The following is a 20,440-nucleotide window of genomic DNA, read 5'->3' as shown; positions in this document are numbered from 1 at the left end:
AAGAACCTCTTTTCCAAAGCAACATATCATTAGACCCATATTTTGAATTCAAGATACTATATATATATATATATATATATATATATATATATATATGTAGGTTTAGCTTAGCAGCCCATGTGATGAAATGTTTCTCTGTACTTAGCTCCATCACAGCCAAAAAAATTCAAAGAAACACAATAATATACATAATCCAGACTCTGTGACTTTTCCATCTTTACATGGCTTATTTTTCTTTACTCCTTTTAATACATGTCTGTCAGTACTCTGTCTCTTTAAAGACTTTGTTTTGTTTTTTTAAAAAAACATTTATTTCTTTTCATAACCTTCTATACTCTTTTTCTTCTCTCTCCCAAGCCTACATACATTTATCCAACACTGTGACTCATTTAGAGACCTTTCTTTTTGTCCGAATCTATTGTGTATCTGTAATTCTTTACTGTCTAGGAGTGCTTTTAAAAATGCTAAGCACTGCTCCATCTTGGGCTCTGTCATTCGGAGATTTGGCTTGGGTGAGCCTGCACGGGCACCTGGAGACCGAGGAAAGTCTCAAGATGCTCCGAGACCGGCCATGGGATTGGTATCATTTGAGGACGTAGCTGTGAACTTCACCAGGCAGGAGTGGCAGGAGCTGAACGCTGCCCAGAGAGCCCTGTACAGGGATATGATGCTGGAGACCTACAGCAGCCTGGTGTTCCTGAAGCTCTGCGTAGCCAAGCCTAAGTTGATCTTCAATTTGGAACGTGGATGTGGGCCGTGGGGCCGAGCAGAAGCTGCGTTGCGGAGCCACCCAGATGTTGATAAAGTAAGTGCCCTGATTGACACCAGCAAGGAAAATCCTGAGATACATTTGGGACAGCTTGAAATAACTGACCAAGACATGATTAAAGGAAAACTAAAGACTCAACAGGAAGTCTACATGGGCCAAAATCCCGTCATGGTAGAGCACCTGTCAAAACACTTCACGAAAAGTTAAAGAAAAGCAAGACCCCTACATCACACCGAGATGGGAAACTCTACGAATGTAAGGACTGTGGGAAAACTTTCTGTAATAACTCAACCCTTATTAAGCATCACAGAAGAACTCATAATGTAGAGAAGCGCTTTAATTGTACTATATGTGGTAAAACATACCACTGGAAGTCAGACCTCACTGCTCACGAGAAAACTCACAACAAACTGGAGAGGACATACGAATGTAAGGAGTGTGGGAAAGCTTTCCTCCGTAAGTCTCATCTCAATGTTCATGAAAGAACCCACACAGGCGAGAGGCCGCATAAATGTACGGAATGCACGAGAGCTTTCTATTACAAGTCAGACCTGACTCGGCATAAAAAAACGCACTTGGGTGAGAAGCCCTTTAAATGTAAAGAGTGCATGAAAGCTTTTTCTCGCAAGTCAAAGCTCGCTATACATCAGCAAACTCATACAGGTGAGAAGCCTTATGAATTTACAGATTGCAGGAAGACTTTCTCCCATAAGTCACAGCTCACGGCACATAGGATAGCTCACTCATCCGAGAATTTCTATGAATGTAAAGAATGCAATAAGTTTTTCCAGTGGAAGTGCCAGCTCATGGCACATCAGAAGAGGCAAGCAGGAAGAGGCTTCCTGCAGGAAGAACAGAGAACACTGCACGGAGAAGAGCAGGACACTGTGTTCACAGACTCCTTGCGTGACTTATCTGTCCTCGGAGGCTCCACAGAGGTGGTGTCAGGGAGCTCGGGGGTTAAGAATCTTGCTGTAAGATGTGACTGCCTCGCCAAAAAAGGTGCCAAGCCACATGGCTAGGCTAACAAGACAAAATAATGTCTTGGGTTAATGTAAGATATAAGAAATAATAAAATAATAATGAATAAAGAATAATAATGGTTTAATGTAAGATGTAAGAATTAATTAATAAAAAGCCTAAGCTACTAGGCCAACCACTTTATGATTTATGTGGACCTCTATGTATTTATTTGGGACTAAACAACCATGGGATCTGATGGGACAGAAATCTCTGTCTACAGTTGTTTGTTTTATTAATGTTTTGTTGTTATTTATTACTATTATTGTTTGTATACTCTGGGCAGTAACTCTCTACCAGATATATTCCTGGTAATCATGGATGATTTCTACATGTGTATTTTCAGCATTATATAATATTAAAGAAATTGATTTGAAAAAAAAAAAGAATCTTGCTGTATTTTGAGACAGGGTTTTCCTGTGTAGCCTGGCTGTCTTGGGACTTGCTCTGTAAACCAGGCTGGCCTCTAACTCAGAGATCCTCCTGCCTCTGCCTCCCAGGCTCTTGCTTTATAATTGTGATGATTCTAGCACCTATTTGACAAGTCAGCAACCCTACAAACACCTGTCAGCCCAGCTCTGACAATGGCAGAGACGGGGATCACTTGAACTTGCTGATTTCTAGCCTCGCTGGGCCATGAGCCCCAAGTTCAGGAAGGGGCCCTTTAAGAGAGGAATAAGGAGGAGTGGTGGAAGTGGTCACTCACTGCACACTTCTGGTTTCTGTGTGTGAGTGTAGGTATATGTCTACATACACGTGTAAACAAAGGAGAATGGTGGAAGGGCTCATTGTGTAAAGGTGTTTGTCACCAAGTCCGACGACCTAAGTTTGATCCCTAGGCCCCGCCCTGTGGGACAAGCAGCTGGAAGTTGGCCCACAGCTTTTGCAGATGAGTTAAAAAAAAAAACAAGCTGCACAGGTGCCAAAACATAAAATACAGGTCGGGAAGTAGCTTGCTGTATTCCTTTGCACATTCATCAGAGGTTCATGCTAAAAAAAAAAAAAAAAAAAACAAAACTGTGAATCTCGTCACTGAGGATCACATCACCATTTCAAAGAGTGCACCTGGGAGTGGCTCCGTGGTGGTGTGCGTACCACGCACGTGTGTTCCCACCACGCGCGTGTGTTCCCTGTCCTTCTATATTAAAGTTTGTCCGGGTTGTCTGCCCTGTCAGTGTTTATGCTCTTGAATGTGTTGTTTGGAAAAACAACATTAGCCATGTGAAAAATTGCAATAAATTGATAATGCATTGTTGCACTCTTTCTGTAAAAAAAAAAAATGCTAAGCACTTCTTAAAATCCCAAGTTGCGGCATTACTAGGGCATATATGGTACTCCTTGATTGCACTGCCCAGACTAGCATGGTGGAGTCGCTCACACCTCTAGGAGCCATGCACACCACTCCACTTACAGGCACACAGCCAGTCCACATATCCATCAATCAAGCAGCAACATGCTGTCTACAAACCCCATCCAAATGGTTGGTCTCCCAAAAGAGCCAGAGGTTGCGCTGGCAGCACGGCCCAGAAAGCCTGCATTTCAAAATGGTGTGGGATTTTATTTTTAGCTTACACTCAATCAGGAAAACCTCTCTTAAAGGAGCTGTGTCACACTGCCAGCAAACAGCACGTAGCTGTGTTAAACTCTGTATTTTTGTGTCTAGAATTCCTTTTCAATCCCTCTCAGGTTTTAAGAGGATTTTAGTTGGCCACGTTGGGGTCAATTTGTTGTAAGGAGGAGGCCATTTGTTGGTTACTGGCTTCTCAGCCCCAAAATAATCACACAGAAACTGCACTGATGGTGTGCTATAAAACTGAACATGCAGGACCCACAGAGAAATGACTGGTGAACTTGCCTAAAGGTAAAATGATCCTTTGAGATCAATTAACACAGATTAACAGAAATGGGTGAAATTAAGATGTAAGAGTTACCATATAAGAAGCTAGAGCTAATGGGCCAAGCAGTGATTTAAATAATATGGTTTCTGTGTGATTATTTTAGGGCTGAGCAGTCGGGAAGCAAACAAGTGACCTCCTCCAACACATTTATACCTATATTCCAAATCAAAACTTTAAAAAATAAAAGAACACGTATTTGCTACCTTCCATATATGATTTAAATACAACTTGGCATTTACAATATCATCTGCAATCATGGGGACTCTAAGTTACAATGCTATTAGAAGGTAGAAGTGTTTTTAGAGCAGTCCCAGGCCTCAGAGAATGGAATCTAGTGAGTGCGCCTGTAGGTGATCCACCCTCTCACATGCCCAGGCCATGAGTCATTCTTGCCAAAGTAGAACCTTGTCAGGACAAATAGACCTATACCAACAGTTATCTAAGACAGCAACGTATGTTGCTCACCACCCTCAGCTCTGTGCAACATGAGTCTGGACAGGTGTGGAACAGCATGTATCCAGCTTTACATACTGTCAGAAGAGTATTAGTGTCCTAAAACACCCCCAGGCTCTGGCTCTTCACAGATCCTCAAACCCTGATATTGTTACCACCTTTATAGTTTAACTTTCCCAGAAAGTATTGGAGTTAACTTCAAAATAAGCAGATTTCATCTTGCCTTTTGTCTTCTCTCCACTTTGCAATATGCATTTAATTTTCTTTCTTATTTTTTTCAAACCCTGAAAGTCCATTTCTTTTGAAAACTGAATACAATTTTGTTGTTTAAGTTAATTTGTTTTGTCTGTTCACTCACTGAAGGACTTCTTAGTTGCATCAATGTCTTAGCAAATCTTTAAACATCCATGTAGGCATAGGTTTCCAAATGTTTTGGGTGAGTAGGAGATCGATTCCTAGAATATAGGGTAAGAGTCTGTTTGGCTTTGTACAAAAGTTCTGAGGCTGGACAGGAAGTCCAGCAATAGAGAACTGGCTGTTCTTACAGAGCGCTTGTGTTCAGTTAGCAGCACTGACATGGAGTGTCTCTCAGTTCCCGGCAACTCCACATCTCCATATATTAGTCAGGGTTCTCTAAAGTCACAGAACACACACACACACACACACACACACACACACACACTCACACATATATTCCATATATCCCAATAAATTCCATATAGATTGCTCTTATTTAACATGTAAATATGTAGCACGAATAATAATAAGAACAAACTCAGAGACAGACTGTGTTCAATCTAAAGATCAGAAAAGCAAAGTACCCAAGCAATTAGAGAGCTCTTAACCGCTACCAAGGTTCAGACAAGCAAAGGGACTGTCATAACCTCAGTGTGACTTCAGACTGCAATGTTCTCTACCAAATCTCAGACTGCAATGAGTTCTTGTCTCCTCCCACCTTACATAGCCCTCTGCCCAGTCATATCACTCCTGTCTCCACCTCCCTAGTGCTCAAATTAAAGACATGTGACTCCTGATTGCTTGGAGCACCTTTGTGCGAGTTCTTTTTAGACAGATTTAGTCTTGAGTAACTCAGGATGGCATCGAGTCCTTGGATTAAAGGTGTGTGTCACCACTCCTTGGCCTTTAGTGGCTTAGCTCTGCACTCCTATCTTCTGGACAGCTTTATTTATTAAAACATATAAAATATCACTATATAATTGGATCTAGTGTCTTTTTTCTTCTTTTCTCTCCTCCTCATTGTTATCATATTCTGTCCTGGAGTTGAATCTAAGGTTTCGAACAAGTATTTTACCAACTAAACCATACCCATGTCCCTTATTCTTAAACAATAAACATTCTGTTGTCTTTCAGTCCCATGCTTGCTTCAAATTTTGATTTGGAAATAGAGATGATTACTTGAAGCAAGCTTGTTTCAAGGTGCATGGTATTAACTAACCTCTCTCTGTAGAGAAGACTGTAAGGACAATACAAGGATAAGTACCTCTTCTGGGTCAGAGGCTGTATAATTGGTGTTCTGTTCAGGCAAGTAACTAGAACAACAGAGTGAGTCTTTCTCACACTGTAGCCCCAGACTGTTCTGCTATTTTTTTCCCGAGGTTCCCAACACAAACACCACACATTTCACAGCTCCACCCAAGAGGTGTGTGTTCACTTTATTTCTCTGTTATTGAATGCAAGCATGTTTTCTGAGAATTAGAGTCTCACAGGTTTGCCTCCTGTTTGCTTAGCTGCTTTAGACCAGCTTAGGTTCTCATTGACACACAGAGACTTTTCTTCCATCTTGGAAAGCAGAATCATACCATCTCTGACAAAGTCTAACTCCTTCTAAAGTGGCACCTATGTGAGTTTGCCCTGCCGTACACATTTCTATCAGCACTAACAGTAGCCTATAGAGACTTCATGACATTTTTATGTGTTTTTTGTTTTGAGACAGGGTCTTACAATGTAGACCAGGTTCTCCAGGTACTCATTTTGTAGTTCAGGCTCTCCTCAAACTTATGACACTCCTGCATCATGTCTCTTAAGACATGAGTCATCGTATCTGTATAACTGGATTTCATAAAATCATTTTACTGCGGTTTGACAATTGATTATAATAAACATCATCTTAAGGTATAGTATATGGAATATAGGGTTTGTCAGCTGTTTGGATCTAGTTAGAAATAGTAAAAAACAAAATTTGGAGAATGATATGAAGGGTATCTAAGCACCTCGCTCTTTGGGAAAAAAGTTGGTTTGGATCTAAATTTCAAGTTCTCCTCAAATCAAGCCAGTGTTCTCTTTAAACCCTAATGGAGAGCAAATCTCTGAAAGGAGCCCACTCCTGACAGTTGGTAACACCTCTATTTATTGTGGCCAAAGCAATCATCACACTAATGATAATGAATTTGAACACATTAGAGGATTGATTTAATTTAATGAATCTATAGGTAATTGTGAATTTCTTTACTAACACTATCAGGGAAATGAGACCTGTTAACATTTAAAATAGTTTACAATGGACATGGGCATCCTTTTAAGAATGATCTCCTGTTCTCATCAACTCATGTCTATCCAAGCAGAATGTTGCAGTTTTTCCCTTCTCCTGAGGAGATTCATGTCTGTCCTTGTGATGAGGGCAGAGTGGCACAGGATTCATCTTGCACTCTGGCCTCCTTGAAAGCACATGGTAAGTCCGGAGGCTGAATTTAAATCAGGTCAATCATCAAAAGTCAGGGCTTTAGGGAAGTAAACAGATTTAGGGGCAGGTGTCCTGGTGCTTTAGGCTGCATTCAGCTATGTGATGCTGTGGCTGGCCTGGATAGGGGATGTTGAATGGCACAAGCTGCCTTGAATTGGGGTTACTTAGCGTCCTCCATTTTGTTTCCTTCTTCCTTTAAAATTATTTCTTTAAAAAACTCATACAACATGTTTCAGTCATATTCACCCTTCTCCTGGCTCCTCCCAGATTCACCTTCACCTTTTGGCCCATCCAACTCCGTTTCGTCTCTCTTAATCTTTAAAACCCCATCAAGTTTGACTTTTGCTGCCCACATAACTCTTGGATATATGACCTTCCATTGGTGGCTGCTGGAGAGGGAGCATCAGTTTTCTTTAAGGGTGTAGCCCAAGTTTGGTCCACCATTTTTTCTTTCCCCTCATTTCTCCATAGTCTCTCTTTTGAGACAGGGTCACAGTAAATAGTCCTTGTTGGCTTTGATGCCATGACCCCTGTGCCTCAGTCTCCAGTGATGAGATTAGCATGCCGGGTGTGCTCCACCATGCACACTGTCTTGAAGGAAAGCAGAGAATAGCAGCAGAGAAAAAGGATGAGGGCAAATGGAAAGATGTGTGAGTCGTGCCAGTTGCATTGTGCCACATAAACCAATATTTTATTGAACAAAGCAGAGTATATGGTGTTTCAGCTGCAGCAAAATACCCCAGGCTGTGTAGATCAACAGCGCTCATATCTTCTGTCACATACCTATCAATGTCAGTTCTAATGTGGACTAGGTGATTGCTTTTCCTTTGGTATTTTTATCATTTATTGATTACAGTAATTGGGGAATACAATTGAGTCAACAGCACTTAATTAAGCCTAAAGGGAAAAGACAGGAAAATAAAAGAATGGTATATAATTTTCTTCATCTGTCATATTGCTCCATGGGTCCTTCTGTCTCTGTTTTCCAGCACCAGGACCACAGACTTTTGCCAAGGCTTTGTTACATGGGTGTTGGGGGTCTAACTAAGGTCCCCATGCTTGCATGGCAAGCGCTTTACCAAAGCCATCTCCCCACCCTTGAATTGGATATTTTAATATAGGCAAAGCTTATAATAATACCTGATTCACAGTGAACATTAAGAACTATTGGCTATAACAATAATAATTATCATCACTCTTTTTTGTTTAATGATCAAAATCCATAAGCAAAGCAGTTCTCTATTGCTCAGCGTCACAGGAACTGATGACCAGAGTGATGGGCAGAGTCAACAGTTTGATTAAAGTTCCAACTTATCAACTGTTTTCTGTTTGGGGAGTATATGTTCCAGTGAGGAAATTTCAAGAAATTATTTGAAGCATGATTAATAAAAACTCAGGGTCAGAAATTGGGGTTCAACCTGAAGATCCAAAAAGGAAAACAGCCGGCCACTGGCACTTTCCTCCACCTCAGACCTAAATGACGATCCTGCATCCAGGGACCTCAGAATGAGACTGTCTGTTGAGAGCTGTTTCCTCCTGTTTTATAACCCTCTCTAGGGCTGGGATTATAGGCATGCACCACCATGATTAAAGGTGTGCACTGCCAGATTTATAAGGCATCTAGTGTGGCTACTGGGATTAAAGGTGTGTGTTACCATAACCTGGTCTGTCAGGCTGACCAGTGGGTCTCTCAGATCTTTAGGCAGCCTTTATTTATTAAAATACAATTGAAATGCTACTACAATGACTAATTTGTGTTTTTTAAAAATTAAAATTGTAACATTTCATACCATTTTCTATAGCTATGTCTATGAGACAGTGGGCTTAGAGTGTCAGTTGACTACCATTTTTTTTCTAGCTTCAAACTAATCTTCAGTATTTAGTTTATCTGTCTCTTGAATCATTTAACATCCTGAGGCCAGGTTCAGATTCTGAGAGACATTGATTTCATCATTTCATCCCCTTGTCAAGTTTTCAGTGTTCTTGTTGGTGTCTGGGGAGATTTTATACTTTGTTTGAGGAAAGGTCTCTCTATATGGCCTGACTGTCCTGGAATCTCTTTGTAGGCCAGGCTGGGTTCCAACTCACACATCTGCATGCCTTTGCCTCTCAAGTGCTGAGATTAAAGGTTGACTGTACCATGTCTGTCCACTTTTGTTATTTTTATGCGTGCACATGTAGCGTTTGTGTGTGTGCATGTGTGTATGCACATCTAGACTTGTGTTTGACATCTGGTGTCTTTCTCCATCACTTCGAACTTATACATTGAGGCAACACTTCTCATTAATCCGGAGCTCACTGCTTATACTAGCCTGGGCAGCCTGCTTGTCCACAGGATCCCACATTGCTACATATGTCCTGATAGATGAAGGCTGACATAACAACCCAATTTCCACATGGGCTCTAGGGACCTGAACTCTGTTCCTCTAGCTTAGGCTGAAAGGACCTCACCCACTGAGCCATCTGCTTAACCTTTCAATTTCCTTTACCATGTAAGACCATACCCACAGTGATGGCTTAACTTTCTGCAGTTCCCAGCATGCACCCTTGCCATTAGGCAAATGATGAACCCTCAGTCATTTTCCCAGTATGGCAGGTATTTCCAACCACCATTATTATGCACACATCTATTTCCTAATGGACCTCGTAGCATCTCCATGGAAGGAATTTTGCTCTCATGTCAACTTTGGAGTTTGGTGTCTGCCTTTAACTTATTGGGTTTATATATGAATCATCAATTTGCCATCATAGAGAATAGAACATCTATTCTAATATTATTTTAATACATTATTAAATTAATAATGAGTTCTTATTATATTTAATTAAATAATATAATTAATAATGCTCAGACAAATGGCACTGACAGCTGAGTATGACAGTGTGCTGTGTCTACGATTCTTTTCCCTGAAGATAATAGTAACAACCTTGTTTATTTTCATCCTTTTCTTTGTTCCCATCACTAACTTCCCATATGGTACAAGGTTTCTTGGAGTGATTTCTACAAGGACACTTATGATCTTTAATCAGTTCCAATTTATTTTCCCTTCAGATCAACCCCTTCATTTACATTGGAATTCACTGTTCCCTGTGTCTGCGGCACTGTCTTCCTCCAGGGGCTCCTTTGTTGTCATTTTTGAAAATGTCTTTGTCTTCCTTCTAGATTTGCCCTTGGCCCATGAAAGTGAATAATTTGTGGGATTTTTTTTTTGTTGTTGTTTCTGTAGTGTAAACTCAAAGGTTTGTAGAGTTGAGGCAGGGCAATAGCGCAAGCACAAGCAAACGCATGCAAACTCACAGGGAATAAGCAAAACTGGCCAAAACAACCTATCAGCGAACTTAAAGCTCGATAGCTGATGAGGCACACTCCTAGTCAATCACAACAGCCCAGCAGCAATTGCCACTTTCAAAAGGACCAACCAAAAACGTTCCTGCTCAGCTTAATTTCCCTAACCCCATAACCCCATCCCCCGACCTTTTTTTACAATAAAGGTCTTCTGTTTTGCAATCTCTCAGCGTCTGTGTTTCAGCCTCTGTGTCTTCTCATTTCCTGCCCCCCAGGAAACAGGGATTACACAACAGGCATCAACAACAAGACCACAGAAATCACAGAGTGTTAAGAAATTTTCATAGCCCAGGTTTAGAAGGATTTACCACACCTGATCTTAAACGAGTTCCAAGGCTGTGGACCAACTGGCATTTAGCAAAGGGACATTTGACTAAGTGTTTCATTAAAATAAAAATTTAGAACTTGTAATTCTCCAGAATTTTCGGATAAAATGGTCAACTTCTGTTTCCTTTAACCCTTTGTCTTCATACCACACATCTTTGCTCCTGGTGGAAGATAGGATAGGACTGTGTATTTACTTTGATGACTGCTGGCTAAAGGAGGCAAGTATAAAATTCAATGAACGATGGAAAGATTATAGTGGGGCAATTTCCTCTCTGTCATATAAACAGATTAATAAAAGGAATATTCACTCCCTGCACTTGTATCACCTTAACTGTGGATGGGCCGAGTCTCTCTTTTTTATGATAGTATAAAATTCACTTTTCAGCTATAAGTCTCTTTAAGTTGTTCCCTTTCTACAATGAAATGGGTAAGGGATGAAATGGGCTCAGAATTCGTCTTTGTGAGTATAAGAGCTGTATGAAGGAAGAGGAAATAAGTGAGGTGTTTCTGAATGGCTTGAGTGTCTGACCATTATTTCTGTTTCCATCAGCTTTTAGCAGCGGAGCTAAGGGATTGTTGAGGGCTTTGAGAGAAGGTCATGGCAAATACAAGCTTCTGGCTCTGAGTAAATGAATGCTATTTTTTTTATCTTCTGCTAAATGTTCCCAGAGATAATTTAATCCCATGAATATATCTTTAAAACAAAACATTGAAGAAGTAATCGTTGCTTCTGACTTACTATCTGTAAATTGGTAGCATTTTGCCATTTCTTCTTTTCCCTTTGTTTATTTTTCATCTTTTCTTTTATTACTTTTACTTAAATATTTGCAAAGGATACACCAGTTTGGTCAAAAGAATCACCCCAGCTCCCTAACACCCTTTTATACAAATAATCTGGAATACTAAAGCCCTCCAAATGGTGAACCATCCCCAGGATGGGTCAAAACAATTCCCACAGGCTACTTAAACTCCCCCCCCCCCCCCGAGAATGAACACATGGTCTCCCCTTTCCTCTCTTCCCCTCTCCATGATTTCCCAGGGCCACCCAGGAGCATTTTATTAAACATGGGTATCTTTTATTTGGTTTAATTTGGTCTAATTTGAATTACTTGCATTGGTGGAGAAGCTCGTCTAAGAGAAATACCTAACACACCCTGTGCCAGGTTCTTCTATATATTACTTTATAAGATATAATTGTATTTCAAATACTGTAGATAGCAATATCCGTTTAACAAAAAGATAGTCCTAAAACTGAGCTGCATGCATTTCATTAGTAAAAGAAACTTAGTGTGTTTTAGATTAAACACTGTCTTAGTTACTGCCTCTCTGTTGTCATAAAAATACCCTTACCAGAGCACTTAAGGAAGAAAGGGTTTACTTCCGGCTTACAGTTCTAGGGAAGAGAGTCTACTGTGGTGGGAAAGACAAGGCAGGGGACATAGCACAGGCTGGGAGGAGCAGGCGGCTACTCAAATCACATCTGCATCTAGCAAGTAGAACTCGAACAGCAAGTGGGACTAGATTATAAAGCCTTGAGTCTCCCCACCCCACCCCATCCCATCCCACCCAGGAACCTATTTATTTTATCAAGCCTCTGCCTCCTAAAGATTTCAGTTTTCCAAAAAGCACACCAGTTGAGACCCAAGGGTCCAAATATCTAAGCCTAAGAGGGAGATTTCATTTTTAAACCAAACAGGACTCTTCATTTTCTTACTCCAGTCTCGATCATTCCACTTCCCTCTCAGTGATTTTCTAAAAACAATAACAAAGGAAATTCATCGTCTCTAGATTGTTGATTTTATTTTCATTGAAAATTCATGCAATATACTCTGATCACAATTTTCCCTCCCCCATCCCTTCCTAGATTCTCCTCACCTTCACCCCTTCCAACTCCACACCTTTTCTGTCTTCTCTTTAGAAAACAAACAAGCAAATAAAACAAATAGACCAGAATAAAAATGTTTCTTCAAAAACAAAACTTTTCAAAATTCAACTTTATTTTAACTTACTAGCTGCAAATTACACAACACACACACACACACACACCATAAAACCACAACTACTTGTGTTTATTATTTATTTTCAATAAACAGAAACACAGTCAAGGTGACTGTGGTCTACCATTTTCCTTTGAAACAAAACTATTGGTCATTATGTGTTCACCTCAAATATTTGTAAAGTTCCCAGATTATCCTGAATGCCTAAAGCAATGCTGTTTAACAGGCATCATACTTCTTAATTTCAAACCATTTTATTAAAGCTACAGTAATCAACATAGTGTGATGTTGCCATGAAAACAGTAGGTAAGAAGATAAATGGAACAGAATAAACAGAGCCATGTGTTCAGTACAGGGTGTTTTGAGAAGATCCCTAGCAAAGGCAGAATGGGGCGTGTACAATCTCTTCATTAAACAGTACTAGGAAAACTTGATGTTCAGAAGTGGAAGGATAAAATTGGAATTTATTATGATACTCCAGATTGAGTTATCACACATGAGAATTCAAATCGGATTATGTATTAATATAAGATGTGAGTCCATGAAACTTCTTAAAAATGTAATAAGCACCTCAGTATTAGTCTTAGTTATTATCATTACTATTTTTGATGTTGTTTAAAAAAAACTAGCAAAAAAAGTCAACCCAAAAACAAAACAAAAAAACTTAGAGGTGCATCAAAATAAAAAACATTAGCAGTGAAGGAAGTAGCCACAGGGTAAAAGGGGAATCAGACCTCTGATACAGAGGTAATATCTAATACACAGATGGAACTTATATAGTTTGACAGCAATAATATGCCTAGTTCAATAGAATTTCTAAAAGCTGAATATGGTTTTCCCTATGTGATCTACAAATGTGGACAGCACTCAGTGTCTGGGTTCCAAGAAGAATGCAAATCAAATTTATAAGGGGATATTATCTTGATATCTTCTGGCATGGTTGTTTTAAGAAAGAATACAGATAATAGATGCTTTCAAAGAGGAGAGCAAAGGGTGGAGTTGTACTCTGCTGAGAGAAAAGAAAATGACTTCTACAGTGAAGAAAAACTATGCACATGTGCCTCAAAACAAAGACAACAAAGAACTCCTCCCACCCCCCCCATAAAACTAAAAGGAGAATTACCCTGTGACCCAGATTCTGGTTGGTTTATACACAGAGGAAATGAAACCAACAATGAACAGATGTGTCAGCAGCTGTTTTCATTGTGGCCTTGCTCTCAGTCGTCAAGATACCTCAGCTGTTGTTGCCTGTATGAGACCTGTGTAAGATCAAACCAGTTAAAACATCTGTCATGGAGGTAGGGGAAGTGAGTTGTGGCTGCTGAGGGAGAGAGAGACACTTTTGCCCCAGTGGATAAACCTATAGTCATATGCATATGGGCAGCATTAATTGTACTGGGTGAGTTAAAACTAACTAACCAATTAATTTGAATAAACATTTTATAAAAGAGGACATGATTTTGGAGAAATATTTGGTGATGGTGGTATTTTAGGGGAATTGAAAAGGGGGTGTGAAGGGTGGATATGATCAGATTATTATATGTGTGTATGAGATTTTCAAAGACTAAGAGAAAACAGAAACCTAAAACATTCATTTGAATGTCTGAATAAAAAAAATCAATATTTGTATGTCACCATGAAATATTATTATAAAACCTTAAAGTATGTGGGGTTGCCACTTGTAACAGTATGAACAATGCCATAAGATATCACAAAATATCATAAAATAAGCTACTTATTGAATAGTGCATGATTTCTCATAGACAGAATCTTAAAAAGATAGAATCCATAGGAGCAACGACTAGGATGGTGGTTCTTATTGATAAATAGGATAGATAAACATAAAGACTTAAACTGTAGCTGAGGACAGGAAATCAATATGATGCATTTGAAATGTCTGTGAATAGGTTTCAGATTCTCCTTCTGTGAAGTAAAGCAATGGTGTGAGGCTGTGGGTCAAACTGTTTCCCTGCAGTGATCATTCAGTGTACATGTATACTGGAGCATCTGTACATTGTAATTCACACAATATGTTATGATAGAGAAATTCCTTAAAATTTCAAGTCCTTAATTAAAAATTAAAATTTCAAGTCCTTCATCTTAACATAACCCCATTTCCTTATTATCCAGTTGACTCTATTGGGCAATGATGGTATCTCTTGAATTCTCTGCAAACTTCCAGGTAAATTGCTCAATTAACCTCAAATAAATTGGACCTTATTGCCTTTCTCTTAAACTATCACTTCTTTAATGTTCCTTATTTTTGCCAGTTTCTCAATTCCTGACACAACATTTCTGGTAGTCTCACTGAAATGATTTCTAATTTTTTGAACATTTCTGTTCATCAAACCCTGACTATTTTCCTTTATTCTTTCACTTTTGTTGACTACACACACCAAATCAATTCAGTAGTGTCTCCTTGATAGTTTTTCAGTTCATGTGGAAGTCCCCTCTGTGTGGTGTGACTATCATTAATGAGTAAAGAAACTGCCTTGGCCTGTTAATAGGGCAGAACAGAGCTAGGCAGAGAAAACTAAATGGAATGCTGGGAAGAAAAAGGCAGAGTTGGAGAGATACCATAGAGCCATCAGAGTCAGACATGCTGAATCCTTTCCAGTAAGCCACTGCTGCGTGGTGATATATAGATTAATAGAAATGAGTTAAATTAATATAAGATTTAGCCACTAAGAAGCTAAAGCTAATGTGCCAAGCAGTGTTTTTATTAATACAATTTCTGTATGATTATTTTGGTTCTGGGCAGCCAGGATGAACAAGCGGCTCCCATCCTTGCAACAGTTGGCATCCATGTGGCCAACTAAATCCACATAAAACCTGAGAGGGTTTGAAAAAGAATTCTAGACACACAAAAAAAAATACAGAGTTTAACATAGTTTCTTGCTGTATGCTGGCAGTATGCCACAGCTTCTTTAAGAGATTTTTTTCAGCCATAGCAGGAAAAAAGCTGTGGCCATTTTAAAATGCAGGCTATCTGGGACATGCTGTTAGCGCGACCTCTGCCTTTTTTGGGAGACCAAATATTTGGATGGGGTTTGTGAGGAGAGTGCTGCGGTTTGCTTGATAGCAACTTGGGCCAGCTGTGTGACTGGAATTGGGGCAGTGTGTGCAGTCAGAGGGACAAGTGGCTTCACTATGCTGGACTGGGTGGAGCAATCAGGAAGTACCATATTTGACCTAGCAATGTTGCAGCTTAGATTTTTAAGTGCTTAGCATTTTAAGAAGCACTTCTGGTCAGAAAATAATTACAGATACATAATAAAGACAAATCCAGATATAAAAGACTTTGAAATGGGTCACAGTGATGGATAAATGTACACAGGCTTGGGAGAGAGAAGAAAAAGAGTTGGAAAAGAAGTAAATCATTTTAAAAAAGTTTAAAGAAGCAGAGTACAGGCAGTCATAGATTAAAATAAGTAAAGAAAAATAAGCCACATAAAGATGGAAAATTCACAGAGAGTCTGAATTATGTATATTATTGTGTTTTCTTTGAAATTTTTGGCTGTGAAGAAGCTAACTGCAGAGAGACATTTTATTGTATGGACTGCTAAGTTAAACCAACATAAAGGTATCTTAATTTTATAATTTGAGTTTAAGGATATGTTGCTTTGGAAAATAAAAGAAAAACTTTTATTTTCACAGATGAGAACCTGTGGATTGCTTTCAGACCAATATGGTTTGATAGACTAAGACCTCCTGAAAGGTCATCTTGACTCACCCTCAAAAACTTACTTTGCTCAACTGCTGACGGAGATGAACCTAGCACACAGGATACTCCATGAAAGAGCTGATTAACAACGCCCCCAAACAGTAGGAATCAGTATGCACAAATCTATGCCCATATACCCAAATATTGTCTATAAATGTTTGTTTACATTTAAAGGGTGATATGATACAAACTTAAGGTCAATTTTGCTATATGTATATTTCTGCTCTTGATTAAGGTATCATATTTATGTAGCTCATTTAAAAATATAATGTATAATTAATAAATATAGGTTAATAGATAATTAACTATAATAGTCAAGATTGTAGTCATGTTAGTTAGATTTTCTAGATGTACAGAGATATATTTCAGTTAGATAGGTATTCTTCAAATCTTTCAGCGACCTTCAGAATATGACATTTAAAATGTTTTAGTAACTTAGGATTTCTCATGACAATGAGACACATCTGCTCCTGGCAGCACCAATAACTTCAAAAGAAAGATGGGCATTGAAGAGGCTTCTTATGGAGTTTGCTAGTCATTTGGGCAGGAAACTGCTCTTGCCTGGACTGCTTAACTGGACATGCAGGGCCCACAGCAAAATAACTGCTTATCTTACCTAAAGGTAAGAAGGTCATTCAGGGTTCCTGCTTCATGAAAGAGTCTACCAGACATTCTGTAGGATACAGAAGAAAATGTGATGGGCAAACTGCCAGTATAGGTTGAATTGTCTTTGAAATTTTCTGCTTTGTGGAAAAGTCTGATGGATACTATGGGCCTGTAGACTGAAGATGGATTCCCCAATGATGCAGAAGAACTTTGGGTGACTGTCCAGGCAGTGAGAAGTCTGTCATTTTTAGTTTTGGAAGTTGCTTACAATGTACTTACTGTTTACTTAGGAAATATTGTATCCTTCTGGAGTCTTTGATGGAATTGAAGAATAGGATTTTCCTTAGTCATGATAAAAGACAAAGTAGATATAAATATTGTAACTGTAATTCTAGCTTGATAACTGTTTTGTTATATGTAATTTTACTATGTTAAAGTTAAAGCCTTCCTTTTTATTTAAACAGAAAAGGGAAGGTGATGTGGGTTTCCCCTCTGTGTGCTGTGATTATCATTAATGAATAAAGAAACTGCCTTGACCTGTTGATAGGGCAGAACAGAGCTAAGTGGGAAAAACTAAATGGAATGGTGGGGAGAACAAGGTGGAGTTGGAGAGATGCCATGGGGCCACCAGAGTCAGACATGCCGAATCTTTTCCTGTGAGCCACTGTCACATGGTGATATACAGATTAATAGAAATGAGTTAAATTAATATAAGATTTAGCCACTAAGAAGCTAAAGCTAATGTCCCAAGCAATGTTTTAATCAATGCAATTTCTGTGTGATTATTTCGGTTCTGGGTGGCCAGGATGAACAAGCGGCTCCCCTCCTTGCAACACCACTCTATCTATCCATCCAACTAGACTGATTTTGTAACATGGGTGCCAATGCCTCCTGCACAAAGTGCTCACCAAACTCTGCACATGGTAACCTTAGGACCCCATCGCAAGGTTGAATCCTTTTTTTTTTTTTTTTTTTTGCAGTTCAGACAGTTGTGTAGATTTTACTTTGATTTTGGCCAGCTCAGGTACTCATAAAGTTTACTGATCTCAATAACCCAACTCTAGACACGTTACAATTAGCCTGCTTTCCTGACTTTTTGAATCTCTCATTTGCGTGTATATTTTCTTCTTGTATCTGGCTTTCTTGGTTTGGATTAAGTATTAATTCAATCATGGGCTATGGAAGTAGAATCTGAGTGTTATGTATGGAGGTTTGGTTTTTGCTTTTGTATATGACATATAGTCTTCTTATGATGGCCGTTTAGCTAATCAAATAGCTTAGTTCTTTAGTGAACTACTAAAGATAGGCAGAAGTATTCTGAGGTAGCTGTAATCCCAACAGACTTTTCGTCCAGACATGGTATAGAAAGCACTATGACTGTGACTCTGTTCTTACACTGTGCCATCCCAAAGAAAAGCAACTGATTGATGATTGATTTATTTACTCAGTCTATACCACACGCCAAGAATTGTAGGAGAGGCATATGTTACAAAATGAATGGGGTCTATCACAATGACTCTGAAAAGCAAACGTGTCTTTATTTATAAGTGTGATTAAAATGCAACTTCATCAAGTTGTTTTGGGGATTTAAAGGAACAGATGTAGTTAAAGGACTTAAAGCCATGACTGGTAAACATGATTTTTGTATAAATGTTTGTTATTCATTTTGCAACATCTTTAACTATGTTGTCATGCTAGGGGGCTATGGAATTTCCTTCATAAACATTATTTTTTATTTACAGAACTTTCATGAGGTTCTGCCAATGAACTTACACCACTGGTTGCTTGTCTATTCATTCAAAACAAAACAAAACAAAAAAACTTAACATGTTTTATGCCTAGACTGTGATAGGGACAAGCTAAGAATGTCCCCTGTCTTGAAAGTTGACATTTTCGTTGTGAGTGTCATTTGAATAAGAGGAGCTTTCAATGACTTAACTTCCTATAGCTCTTATTTCACCTATTTATCTGTGCTATAAAGATAAACACAAAATTTTATTTGAAATACAGAAGAATGCAATCAGGCTGCTAAGATCCATCCAGTACTTGTATGCTTGTCCTGTTGGCATGACTAGGGCTATGTCAGTGTACATTATGCAGAATGACAGTGAGCCATGTTGACATGACTAAGATTATGGCAGTGGATGGTATGCACGAGGACATTGTGTCCTCTTCTCATGAATGGGGTTATAACAGTGTATGATATGAAGGGGGACATTGTATCCTGTTCTCATGACTGGGGTTATGACAGTGTATGGTATGCAGGGGAAATTGTGTCCTGTTCTCATGGCTGGGGTTATGACAGTGTATGGTATGTAGGAGGACATTGTGTCCCTTTCTCATGACTGGGGTTATGACAGTGTATGATATGCAGGGGGACATTATGTCCTGTTCTCATGACTGGGGTTATGACAGTGTATAGTATGCAGGAGAAATTGTGTCCTGTTCTCATGACTGGGGTTATAACAGTGTATGCTATGCACGGGGACATTGTGTCCTGTTCTCATGACTGGGGTTATGACAGTGTATGCTATGCAGGGGGACATTGTGTCCTATTCTTATGACTAGGGTTATGGTAATGTATGGTATATATCATGGTCCAAATGCTAATCTCCAGAAGAGCCAGATCATCAGAGAGGTTGTGTTTTCAGTTTTTCACAGATTTGAGTATTACACATTTTTAGGATCCTTGGAAAATTGATGAGTCATAAATATCCAATTTTAATGAAATGCTAATATAATTTTATAAGATGCAAGAAGAGAGCTCAGAAGTCAGTTGAGGGCTAACTCTGGGTTTAGTTATCATTTCTAGCAGTGCGATAGTGAGTGAGTTATTCAGCTTCTTCATCTGTGGAGTATTATGAAGACTACAGCCTGGGGTGATGGGAGGATTACAGCAGCCATTATCTCTCAGTACTTTAACCAGTGTCTGGCAGATTACACATGCTGACTGTATTTGAAGTGGGCTTAGTTGTACCCACGGGCATGTGGATGCAGCAAGGCTCTAGACCTAGGTGTGTGGATGATATTATTTCACCTGACTTACAGAAGACTTGGAAATACTGTTTCCTTTGCTTTGTCACAAACTTTGTGCACCTGATACTTGCTGATGATTGCCAGTCATCTATCATAACGGCCATGGGGTGCTTCTTCATCTCTGTTTTATACACTCTTACTTAATAGCCTTTCGACAAAAAGTTGTTCTGTGACATACTTGAAGAAAAATTTGGTACCAATTTGTCAAGCATGTTTGAGGAATAATGAAATCCATTTGAATAGAATCATAGACTTGGAGGCAAGTGACAAACAAGGTGTTAGTGCTACAGGTTTCTGCTTCTTCCTTGAACCACTGAACAAGGGCATTTCTTCTGTGAGTTATAGCCAAGCTTGCTTCTTTTCTTAGAAGATATTGGGACTCCCATCAAAATAATTTAATGATGAGAATGAAGCTGCTCTAATTGAATTTGGTATGAACCAAGAGTCACCACCTTAGGGAAGGTTTAGCCCAGCACTCAATACTCTGCTCAACAGCCTGGCTTAATGGCGAAGCTGTAGCTGTTGCCACTGTCAGCTTAAAACTTAGGAAGATCTTTTTTTCCCTC

The 20,440-nt window shown here is 39.2% G+C and overlaps 1 protein-coding gene across 1 annotated transcript; it reads left to right on the top strand.

Annotated features, from left to right (window-relative positions):
• Positions 1-503: 503 nt before the first annotated feature.
• Positions 504-20,099, top strand: LOC148122438 (uncharacterized). Its single transcript, XM_087905957.1, is given in 3 exon segments — positions 504-917; positions 920-1,743; positions 20,022-20,099. Coding segments are annotated over 3 exon segments (1,248 nt in total). The 5' UTR covers positions 504-571.
• The last annotated feature ends 341 nt before the right edge of the window (positions 20,100-20,440 follow it).

This window comes from Myodes glareolus, chromosome 4 (assembly GCF_982192425.1).
Source record: "Myodes glareolus chromosome 4, mMyoGla1.1, whole genome shotgun sequence".
NCBI classification, from domain to species: Eukaryota; Metazoa; Chordata; class Mammalia; order Rodentia; family Cricetidae; genus Myodes; species Myodes glareolus.
Note: the sequence above shows the minus strand (reverse complement) of the source record. Positions and strands in the feature narration are given on the sequence as shown.